This window comes from Bos indicus, chromosome 15 (assembly GCF_029378745.1).
Source record: "Bos indicus isolate NIAB-ARS_2022 breed Sahiwal x Tharparkar chromosome 15, NIAB-ARS_B.indTharparkar_mat_pri_1.0, whole genome shotgun sequence".
Classification (NCBI taxonomy): domain Eukaryota; kingdom Metazoa; phylum Chordata; class Mammalia; order Artiodactyla; family Bovidae; genus Bos; species Bos indicus.
The window spans coordinates 9,497,445-9,510,144 of record NC_091774.1 but is presented as its reverse complement, the minus strand read 5'-3'; the positions used below and the strand labels follow the sequence as shown (position 1 = coordinate 9,510,144).

Sequence of the window (12,700 nt, the reverse complement as noted above, 5' to 3'; positions counted from 1 at the left end):
CATATAACTTTCACAATAATTCATTCTATATTTTAAATTAATTCTATATTAAACAAGTTACATTCTATATTAAACAAGTTACAAAAAACCAAAACTGTACAGGTCACTGTCTCTGTGTGTCAGAACATAAGGCATGTGGTTACCTTTGATACCAGAGGAAAAGCAACCATACTTTTATTATTAACCATAAAAAATTTACACATAAAAAATGCTAGCTAACAAAGTTAGAGTAGAATACTATGCATGCTAATCAATAAAAAGGGATAAGGGAAATAAAAAATAGAAAGTCACAAATTAAAGCACAAAAATAATTAAAAATTCAAAATATTTTAAAGATTAATAAAATAGATAAACCTCTGACAAAGCTTATCATTGTAGGTAACATTTATTGGTTATATATATACATATGTTTGGAATATATGTATCCAAGTAATTTATAAGAACTTAGCTCACTTAATGCTCAAAATCATGCTATGAGAATCATTCATTCATTTACTTCATAAACATTTAAGTACTAAATATGTGCCCAGCATTCTATGAGACAGTGTGGATATACTCCTGAACAACAGAAATAATGCCAGTGCCCTTAAAATACTTGCATTCTGAAGGAACAAATAATATTTTCATTTTAAAATGGGGAAACCAGATACCAGATTCATAGAACTTAGATTATTTTCTTTTTTTTCTTTTTCTTTTATTTTTTAACTTTACAATATTGTATTGGTTTTGCCATATATCAACATGAATCTGCCACAGGTATACACGTGTTCCCCATCCTGAACCCTCCTCCCTCCTCCCTCCCCGTACCATCCCTCTGGGTCGTCCCAGTGCACCAGCCCCAAGCATCCAGTATCGTGCATCGAACCTGGACTGGCAACTCGTTTCATATATGATATTATTCATGTTTCAATGCCATTCTCCCAAATCATCCCACCCTCTCCCTCTCCCACAGAGTCCAAAAGACTATTCTATACATCAGTGTCTCTTTTGCTGTCTCGTATACAGGGGTATTGTTACCATCTTTCTAAATTCCATATATATGCGTTAGTATATTCTATTGGTGTTTTTCTTTCTGGCTTACTTAACTCTGTATAACAGGCTCCAGTTTCATCCACCTCATTAGAACTGATTCAAATGTATTCTTTTTAATGGCTGAGTAATACTCCATTGTGTATATATACCACTGCTTTCTTATCTATTCATCTGCTGATGGACATCTAGGTTGCTTCCATGTCCTGGCTATTATAAACAGTGCTGCGATGAACATTGGGGTACAAGTGTCTCTTTCAATTCTGGTTTCCTTGGTGTGTATGCCCAGCAGTGGGATTGCTGGGTCATAAGGCAGTTCTATTTCCAGTTTTTTAAGGAATCTCCACACTGTTCTCCATAGTGGCTGTACTAGTTTGCATTCCCACCAACAGTGTAAGAGGGTTCCCTTTTCTCCACACCCTCTCCAGCATTTATTGCTTGTAGACTTTTGGATCGCAGCCATTCTGACTGGCATGAAATGGTACCTCATAGTGGTTTTGATTTGCATTTCTCTGATAATGAGTGATGTTGAGCATCTTTTCATGTGTTTGTTAGCCATCTGTACGTCTTCTTTGGAGAAATGTCTATTTAGTTCTTTGGCCCATTTTTTGATTGGGTCATTTATTTTTCTGGAGTTGAGCTGTAGGAGTTGCTTGTATATTATTATTATTATTTTACTTTACAATATTGTATTGGTTTTGCTATATATCAACATGCATCCGCCATGGGTGTACACGTGTTCCCCATCCTGAACCCCCCTCCCACCTCCCTCCCCATACCATCCCTCTGGGTCATCCCAGTGCACCAGCCCCAAGCTTCCTGTATACTGAATTAAACCTGGACTAGTGATTTGTTTCTTATATTAGATTACTTTCTGAAGGTCACATAACATCCGTGCGTTTGAATTTTATTTGAATGTAAATTGTATTCCCAGGTAGACCATGTTCCTAACCAACGTGCAGTGTTAAAAGGAGAGGAAGTTGAGAAAGCATATAGTCATACCATTAAAGTTGTAAAGAAGATACAACTATAATCATCAAGTTTTGCAAACATTTTTTTTTTGCCTCCTTGTTCTGTGCCAAGTACTTTAACTTATCAAATGTTTATAACTACCCTCTGAAGTAGGGACTATTATTTCTGAAATAAGAACTATTATTTCTACCATATTTTACATTTGGGGCAACTGGAAAAACAAAACAAGATGTTAAAAAATGATGAGATGATTTTTTTAAAAACCATGATTTTTTAAAAATTATTTTTAAGCATTTGGATCTTTATCCATCTGGACTATATTCATGGTTTTGTTGTGAGATGGGAAATGCAACTCAGAAAAGATGTAGTTGCTCAGTTACTTTTGTTCTGGGAAGTTTGACTGTGGAAAACACATTTAACTTATACTACAATGTGTGACCACTTATAATAGAAGAGTTTTTTAAACTTTTAAACAATTAGTATTTATATAAATCATTGCTAAAATATTGAAATCATGGGTGAAATACTTTGATTTTCTAGGCAAACATGAATTGCCAAAGTAAACACAAACAGAAATTTAAATACAAAGAATGAAAGAAAACAGAAGAAATTGAAATGCTTTCAAAAACTAACTCCACTTATGATGGGGATGACTTTATTTTTATCAGTCTGATCAGTTTCTTAAGGAACATACAATTTCTCTACTATTGAAGCTATCACAATAGGAGATGCAAATACTCTGGCATGTTTACCAAGCTACTATCCATCACTATGACTCAAATTTTGTCAATGCTAGCTTATAAATAAAGCAACTACCAACTCACTAACGAGTATGTGCACATGTAAACCAGCAAACCTAATGAGTACAGACAATCTCACCTTTGAATATAGATGCAGAAATATTAAAAAATATAACAAATCAATTCTTGTACGTATTAAAAGAACGATGTGTTAGGTCAACATAAGGGTTATTTGAAAATGCAATATTCAGTTTTCCTAAATATTGATATATGTACCTAAACAAAGAAGTACAACTTTTCAACTCTAATACAGCAATTTCAATCCTATCTTATACTTAAGAAACAAGTAAGAAAGATGTTAAGAAATAAACACTGTGTTTAATGTGGCATTGTTTCTAAAAATTTAACACCGCTATTACTCCTGTCAGGAAAATTAGTGAAAAAATATCTTACATTTTTCAATTATAAAGTGTTACAAGAGTCCAAGTAATGTATACAAATCACTTTTTATGTCTAAAAGAAAAATATCCCAGAAGACTACACAAATAAGGAAACTTTACTGTAGAGGAGGCATTTAGAATGGCTCTCAAAAGATTAGTAGGACTTTAACAGATATGATTGGAAACACACAAAGATGTGTTTCTGGGTCAGGAGATGTGGAAGGAAATAGTGAGAAATAGAACTGGAAAAAGCAGACTGAGTCCAGAGCATAAAGTACATTAAATATAGATAATAATAAATAACTCAGTGGAACAGAACTGTGAAGACTGAAACAGATTTAAGCATGTGAGAACCAATTATATAGCAAAGGTAAAATTCCAAAAATTGTTGGAAAAGGAGTTTTAGTGATTCTAAAATAATTAGTTGTGTTTCCCATCTCACACCAAAGCCATGAATATAGTCCAGATGGATTAAAGATCCAAATGCTTAAAAATAATTTTTAAAAAAGCTACCAGAAAGACTGAAGGAAATATGGATACATGGATTTACAGATAATTTTTAAACAAACAAAAATTCTGAAGTCATTAAAAAACCTACAGATGCTTGTTTCTCCCAAAAGTATTTGTAAAATTTATCACAGATGCCATCATAAACTATCAGTATACCGAGAAAGAACTTTTCTGGTAAACAAACTCATAATGGCCCTAATACACAAAGAATCCTAAGAAATTAAATGCTGCAAACAGGCAAACAGAAAATTGAAAGAAATAGTTGAAAAATAACATAATTCACAGTGAAGCAGATTCAAATAGCAGATTCATAGTATAATTATGAAAAGATGTTCAACTTTCTTACAGTTCAGAGAAATTGTAACAAAATGTCATTTTTTACCTATCAATACTGATAAAAATTTAACAGATTGATCACATAATGTGGTGGCAAGGATATGGGAAAACAGTCTCATGTATTACTGATGGATGTGGAAAATGCTACTATATTACTCAAAACAATCTGGCAGCACTTATTAAAATGAAAAATGTGCATGCCCTTATGTCTGTCAGTTCCACTTTTGTGAATGTCTGCAGTAGAAAATAAAAAGCAATGGCATATGATATATATGTACAAAGTTACATTTAGCAATGTTATTCCTTAGTAGCAAAAAAAAAAAAAAAAAAAGGAAAACTTTGGGGGCTACACTGAATGTCTAACTATAGAGAATGTTTGATTAAAATTCTGATGCATCTACACAAGGGAATAATATATAGCTGTTAACCAGAATAAGTCAGCAGTTGATCTTGATTTGATTTTTATTATTAAAAAAATTGTTATATGTGCTTATATATGCATCATAGAGACAAGGCAGGAAATTGCTTGCTAACTTTATTTCTTTCTGCAGAAGATATTTGAAGGGGTTGGAACAATAATGAGTTCTTAATTCATTTAGCTCATGACTCTTGTTCAACTTCTTATGATAAGCGTATGTTACTTTTGTAAATTTCTCCAAATCACTTTCACCATTTAAACAATTTTACACAGTTTTTAAAAAATAAAGTATAGCATATATATGTGTAAAATATAACCTTTGAATTGCTTTTCTGAAATACAAAAGAAATGGAAACTCTCTTTCCTTGTAATCTAACTTATAAGCAGACAATCCACATGGAAACTGAAGTATATCAACCATCACATGGTTCTTAATTGTGATTACACTTTATTGCACTCAGCCTATTAAGTGCTTAAACTACCAGATAACAGAATCTATGTTCCTAATAGTGGAAAGTGTATTAATGGCATTTTTGCTCCTTATTGTAGCCCAGTTCCAACAATCACATGGATGAAGATTAATGGTTATATTCCTAGTAAGTCACGTCTGCGTAAATCTCAGGCAGTACTGGAAATACCCAACGTGCAGCTGGACGATGCAGGCATATATGAGTGCAGAGCTGAAAACTCACGTGGAAAAAATTCCTTTCGTGGACAGTTGCAAGTATACAGTAAGTGTTCTCAGTAAAGTTTGATGCCCTGGTCACAAGAGTGAAACTGAAAATGCAATTTGAGCTAAACATTGTTAGATACATATACCATGCTTCTTTTGTATGGTAAATCATTGAGTAAAATTACCCTACACATAGAAACGCTTTAAATTAAAAATAATGAGGAACTGGCAGGTTCTTTTTATAGCATAGGTAATTGCTAACCTTAAAAATATTTTCCCAGCACTAAAGCTGTCATCTGATGTTGCAAATCTTGTAATATTTATTAACTTATTCTTGCCCTTGGCCTGAATCAAGAGTCACAATTTATTGCCATGAACCAAATCCTACCAGCTGTCTTTTGTTTTTTTTTGTAAATTAAAACTTTCTGAAACACAGTGATACCCATTTGTTTGCATAATGCCTGCATCAGCTTTTAGCACTGCTAAGGCAGAATTAAGCTGTTGAGAGACAGATCAACTGACTTGCAAAGTGTCAAATATGTTCTACCTCATCTTTTACACAAAAACTTTGCTGGCCCTACACTAAATTATTGCATCTGTATGATAAATAACCTTCATGGCTTACAAATGTTTATATTTTCCAAAAATTTCAGAGACAACCAGGTTGTGTGTAAGAATTGGGAAAATCTACTTCCAAAATATATACAATCTCATCTTCTATAAATAGCAAATTATACTTTTCATATTTTCTTTTATAATGCATATTGTATATAAAAGGTAAGTGATACTATTTTTATTGAGGACATTAAAACTGAGGGAAACTGTAACACAGAGCACTGATACAAGAAAATACAGATCCTTACAATGTGAACTTAAACAAATTGCATATGAAGCTGAATCTGCTTCATATGAATCTGCTTCAAACTATAACTGTCACTGTATTCAAGATCAGTTCATCTAAAATCCTTCACAGGGGGATGCTGCAAAATATTTTGAAATATTAAAATATTACTTCAACCTGTTTTACTTTTATTATATGTAAAAAAAAAAAAAAAAACTCCTTTAAAATTCAGCACTCCAACCAAATTTACTATGCCATGCACATTTTGCTCATTCACTCATTGATTCAGCTAATGTTTATTAAATGCTATACTGCACTACAAGCTAACAATAGAGATTTGAGGAAACTCTTGATTGACTGAATTAGATGAAAAGCAAACTGCACAGAGGGCAGAGCATGCTATCTGCTATGATAAAAGCCTATGGGAGCAGAGTCCATTACTTTCTACCAGAGTGATTCAAGGAAAGCATTCCAGAGAATTTGTACCTTAAAGGTTTTCCCATCCACCAGTGGCCTGGCAGCCAGCTGGATTAGGACCCAGCCCCTACCATCAGTGGGCTGGCACCAGCCCCAGAACTCCCAGGACATACACAGCTAGCTCAGGACACAGTCCCACCAACCAATGGGTCAGTGCCAGTCCTTTGCTACCGGGCCATGCAGCCAGTCATTCTGGGACTCAGTCCCACATACTTCAAGCCACTGCATGAGACAGGGCCTGGCAGCAAATGAGGCAGACATAAGTGAAATAGAGACTAAGAACAATAAACAAGATCAATGAAATGAAGAGCTGGTACTTTGAAATAAGTAAAACTGATAAATCTTTAGCTAGACTCATCAAGAAAAAGAGAGAAGGCCCATGTAAATAAAATCAAAGCTGAAAGAAGAGAAGTCAGCCAATACCACAGAAAGACAAAGGATCATAGGAGATTACTACAATTATATGCCAATAAAATGGACAATGTAGAAAAGAATAAATGTCTGGAAATGTACAATTTCCCAAGAAACAATCAGGAAGAAATAGAAATATGAAAAGATCAATTACCAGTAATGAAATTAAATCAGTAATTAAATAAAATAAAACAAAAACTCCCAGCAAACAAAAGTCTACTACCAGATGGCCTCACAGGTGGTGAAGTCTACCAAAAAATTTGAAGAAAAATTAACAACCCTCCTTTTCAAACTATTCCAAAAATTTGCAGAGGAATACTTCTGAACTCATTCTACAACATCACGTCGTACTAAAACCAGACAAAAATATAGCACAAAAAATTTACAGGTCAATACCACTGATGAACACAGATGGACACATCCCCAACAACAAAAAATAAAATTAGCAAATCGAATTCAACAATACATTAAAATGATCACACGATGATCTAGTGGGGCTTATCCCAAGGATGCAAGGATGTTTAATATCCACAAATTATTGTGGTATACCACTTTAACCAATCAATAAAGAAATCGTATAATCATCTCAATAGGTATGAGAAAGCTTTGGACATCTTGGAATACACACACACACACACACACACATATAAAATGGAATGATACTCAGGCTTAAAAAAAAAAAAATGAAATCTTACCATCTGTGATAACATGGGTGGACCCAGAGGGAATTATGTTAAGGAAAATAAGTCAGAGAAAAACAAGCATCATATGATTTCATTTATGTGTAGAATCTGAAAAATAAAACAAATGAAAACACATAACAAAACTGGAACAGAGTAATAGATGCAGAGAACAAATAGGTGATTGCCAGAAGGGAAAGGGGTAGAGGGATGAAAGAAATAGAAATAGATGAGAGAGATTAAGAGATTCAAACTTGAAAAAAATGTCAATGGCGGAAAGACACTTTAACCATGGTTTCCCTGACAGCTCAGTTGGTAAGGAATCCGCAGGAAATGCAGGAGACCCTAGTTCAATCCTTGGGTCAGGAAGATCCACTGGAGATGGGATAGGCTCCCCACTCCAGTATTCTTGGGCTTCCCGTGTGGTTCAGCTGGTGAAGAATCCCCCTGCAATGTGGGACACCTGGGTTTGATCCCTGGGTTGGGAAGATCCCCTGGAGAAGGGAAAGGCTACCCACTCCAGTATTCTGGCCTAGAGGACTCCAGACACAGTTGAATGACTTTCACTTTTGACACTTTATAAATTTCATGAATTTAGAATATTATCTTTTTTGAGAAAGAAATAGAGTATTGAAAACTTGTATATATAAATATATGTGTAAAATGCCAGTAAATATAGAACAATTTTATATCAAATGATACTTGAATTTACAAATTATTTTTTGAAACAATTCAGGCTATATTAGGAAACAAAAAGCAGAATAGTTATTCAGTAAATGGGCATGTTGTATTACTTCAAATTGTGCTAATGCTGCTCAATATTTGGAAGAAGAGATGCCTCTTGTTTAGAAAGATTTTTAGTTTAGAAACCTCTTTCTAAACAGATTCCCATGCTCTCCATGGGAAGAATCTACCACTTAATCTAAAGAGGGTAAAGCAAGAAGACATGTATGTTCTCTCCCTTATGACTGATTCATGTTGATATAGGGCATAAAACAACACAATATTTTAAAGCAATTATCCTTCAATTAAAATAAATAATTTTTTTTAAAAATAAGAAAAAAAGTGTCTTTTGAAGAGGAAATATTTTAAAATTCAACAACAACAAGAATAGCAAGATATGCTTCACTTAGATTAAAAAGTGTTTCAAATTATTAAAATATCATCATGGTTATATTTTCACACAGGAAATAGAGTTCTCTGTGTAATGCAGTGCCAAGTTTCTTCCAAAATCCAAGTTATATGAATTGATAAAATATTTAATGCTTATGAATTTGTTAACATTCCCTAAAAACTTTTGAGTTTTGTGAAACATTGAGAAATGAAATCACCCTTCTTTAATCCTTAAACTTTTACAGCATATCCACACTGGGTAGAAAAACTGAATGATACTCAGTTAGACAGTGGGAGCCCTCTGCGATGGGAATGTAAGGCTACTGGAAAACCCAGACCCACCTACCGCTGGCTGAAGAATGGACTACCCCTCTTGCTTCAGGTACTGTTGGTAACCATTTACATGTTCCAGTGATATTTCAGTGGAATTTCACAAAGGACAAACTAACTTCCTTTAGTCTTATTGAAAGCCATTTCTTATTTATCCCTTATATTCGGAATGAGAAAGATAACATATAAACAAATTAATTTTTACTCTTTAAAAAATTATTGAAATATAGTTGATTTACAATGTTGTGTTAATTATTTCTGTACAGGACAGTGATTCAATTATATATATATATATATATATATATAATTGTATGTATTGTACAGTAGAACTTTGTTGCTTATCCATTCTATGTATAAAAGTTTACATCTGCTAGCCCCAACCTCCCACTATATCTGTCTCCCAACATCTGCCCCCCTGGCAAGCACTAATCTGTTCCCTATCTCTGTGATTCTGGTTCTGCTTCATAGATAGATTCATTGTGTAATATTTTAGATTTCATGTATAAGTGATATCATATGGTATTTGTCTTTTTCTGACTTACTTTGCTTAGTATGATAATCTCTAGTTGCATCCATGTTGCTGCAAATGACATTATTTTGCTGGCTGAATATTCCATTGTATATATGTGTCATATCTTCTTTACCCATTTATCTGTTGAAGGACATTTAGGTTATTTCTATGTCTTGGCTATTGCAAATAGTGCTGTTATGAACATAGGTGTGCAAACATCTTCTTGAATTACAGTTTTGTCCAAATATATGCCCAGGAGTGGGATTGCTTGATCGTATGGTAATTGTATTTTTAGTTTTCCACTGTGGTTGCACCAACTGACATACCCACCAATTGGAGAAGAGTTCCCTTTTCTCTACATCCTCTCCAGCATTTGTTAGTTGTAGACTTTCAAGTGATGGCTATTCTAACTGGTGTGAGGCTGTACCTTATTGTAGTTTTGATTTGCATTTCTCTAATAATTGGCAATTTTGAAAATCTTTTCATGTGCCTGTTGGCCATCTGTGTGTCTTCTTTGGAGAAATGTAAATTTAGGTCTTCTGCCCATGTTTTGTATAGGGTTCTTTTTGTTGTTGTTGAAAAAAATAAAGTTTTCTTTAATTTTAATTGCCTCATTACTTTCTGGTAATACATTACTTCTTCAAATTTTATTCAATCCTGTAAGTCCATAGGAAAATATCAGTGATTATCATTAACTCATTGCCATTTTTAGCAGACTTTTAGACGTCATCTAACCTACTGCTGTCACTTTGAAGATGGTGAGATAATGAAAAAATAAATTTGCTTGCCTGAGATTGAAACCATTTACCACAGATTGGGACTTGAACCTATGGGCTGGGATTCTAACCCAGGCAAAACACACAATACCTGGTTTCAGGACTGAATGAAGCTCAGGTTCTTGATGTCCCATCACAAAAAGAATTCAGTGAGAGACAAAGTGATCGGTAAGAAATGGATTTATTCAGATTCAGAGAGAAGTACACTCCATAGACAGAGTGTGGGCCATCACAGAGGGCATGTGCAGTGCAAAATGTAGTGGGTTAGCTTTTATAGGCTGGATATTTTGTATGCTAATGAGTGTTAGGATTATTCCAACTATTTTGGGGAAAAGGAGATTTCCAGGAATTGGGTCATCATGCACTCCTCGGTCTTTTGACAGTAATTCAAACTGTCATGGTGCCTCTGGATGTGTCATTAACCTTGCTGAATGAGGATGAGGGTCTAATCAAAATCAACTTGTCTACTATCTTGGATCCATTTGGTTCTAATCAGTTTATCTTGTGTCCTTCAGTTCAGTTCAGTAGCTCAGTCTTGTTCAACTCTTTGTGACCCCATGGACTGCAGCATGCCAGGCCTCCCTGTCCATAACCAACTCCCAGAGTTTACTCAAATTCATGTCCATTGAGAAGGTGATGTCATCCAACCATCTCATCCTCTGTCATCCCTTCTCCTCCCACCTTCAATCTTTCCCAGCATCAGGGTCTTTTCAAATGAGTCAGTTCTTCACATCAGATGACCAAAGTATTGGAGTTTCAGCTTCAGCATCAATCCTTGTGATGACTATTCAGGACTGATTTCCTTTAGGATGGACTGGCTGGATCTCCTTGCAGTCCAAGGGACTCTGAAGCATCTTCTCCAATACCACAGTTCAAAAGCATCAGTTCTTTGGTGCTCAGATTTCTTTATAGTCTGTCTCTCACATTCATACATGACTACTGGAAAAACCATAGCTTTGACTAGACAGACCTTTGTCAGGAAAGTAATGTCTCTGCTTTTTAATATGCTGTCTAGGATGGTCATACCTTTTCTTCCAACGAGCAAATGTCTTTTAATTTCATGGCTGCAGTCACCATCTGCAGTGATTTTGGAGCCCAAAAAAATAAAGTCTGTTGCTGTTTCCATTGTTTCCCCATCTATTTGCCATGAAGATGGGACCAGATGTCATGATCTTAGTTTTCTGAGTGTTGAGTTTTAATCTAACATTTTCACTCTCCTCTTTCACTTTCAACAAGAGGCTCTTTAGTACTTCTTCGCTTTCTAGAGTAAGTGTGGTTTCATCTGCATGTCTGAGGTTACTGATTTTTCTCCTGGCAATCTTGATTCCAGCTTGTCCTTCATCCAGTCTAATAATCTTAACAATATACTCAGCATATAAGTTAAATAAGCAAATTGACAATGTACAACCTAGACATACTCCTTTCAGATTTGAAACCAGTCTATTGTTCCATGTCCAGTTCTGTTTCTTTTTGACCTGCCTATAGATTTCTCAGGAAGCAGATCAGGTGGTCTAGTATTCCCATCTCTTTCAGAATTTTCCACAGTTTGTCTTGATCCACACAGTCGAAGGCTTTGGCATAGTCAATGAAGGAGAAGTAGATGTTTTTCTGAAACTCTCATTCTTTTCAATGATCGAAAATATGTTGGCAATTTGATCTCTGGTTCCTCTGCCTTTTCTAAAACCAGCTTGAACATCTTGAAGTTCACACTTCACATACCACTGAAGCCTGGCTTGGAGAATTTTGATCATTATTTTGATAGTGTGTGAGATGAAAGCAATTGTGCAGTAGTTTGCTGCACTCAATATGCCAGAAAATTTGGAAAACTCAGCAGTGGCCACAGGACAGGAAAAGGTCAGTTTTCATTCCAATTCCAAAGAAAGGCAATGCCAAAGAATGCTCAAACTACCACACAATTGCACTCATCTCATACACTAGTAAAGTAATGCTCAAAATTCTCCGAGCCAAGCTTCAGCAATAAATGAACCATGAACTTCCAGATGTTCAAGCTGGTTTTAGAAAAGGCAGAGGAACCAGAGATCAAATTGCCAACATCCGCTGGATCATCGAAAAAGCAAGAGAGTTCCAGAAAAACATCTATTTCTGCTTTATTGACTATGCCAAAGCCTTTGACTGTGTGGATCACAATAAACTGTGGAAAATTCTTCAAGGGATGGGAATACCAGACCACCTGACCTGCCTCTTGAGAAACCTATATGCAGGTCAGGAAGCAACAGTTAGAACTGGACATGACACAACAGACTGGTTCCAAATAGGAAAAGGAGTACGTCAAGGCTGTATATTGTCACCCTGCTTATTTAACTTCTATGCAGAGTATATCATGAGAAACGCTGGGCTGGAAGAAGCACAAGTTGAAATCAAGATTGCCAGGAGACATATCAATAACCTCAGATTTGTTACTTTTCTTTTATTGTGTGGTCTT

The 12,700-nt window shown here is 35.0% G+C and overlaps 1 protein-coding gene across 2 annotated transcripts in view; it reads left to right on the top strand.

Moving 5' to 3' along the window:
* The window catches only part of CNTN5 (contactin 5), a 1,681,138-nt gene that overhangs the window by 1,331,814 nt on the left and 336,624 nt on the right, over positions 1 to 12,700 (top strand). For both annotated transcript variants that reach the window (XM_070803337.1, XM_070803338.1), the window contains exons 10-11: positions 4,995 to 5,176; positions 8,886 to 9,022. In XM_070803337.1, coding sequence (XP_070659438.1) covers positions 4,995 to 5,176; positions 8,886 to 9,022 — 319 coding nt within the window. The remainder of the gene's footprint in view (positions 1 to 4,994; positions 5,177 to 8,885; positions 9,023 to 12,700) is intronic.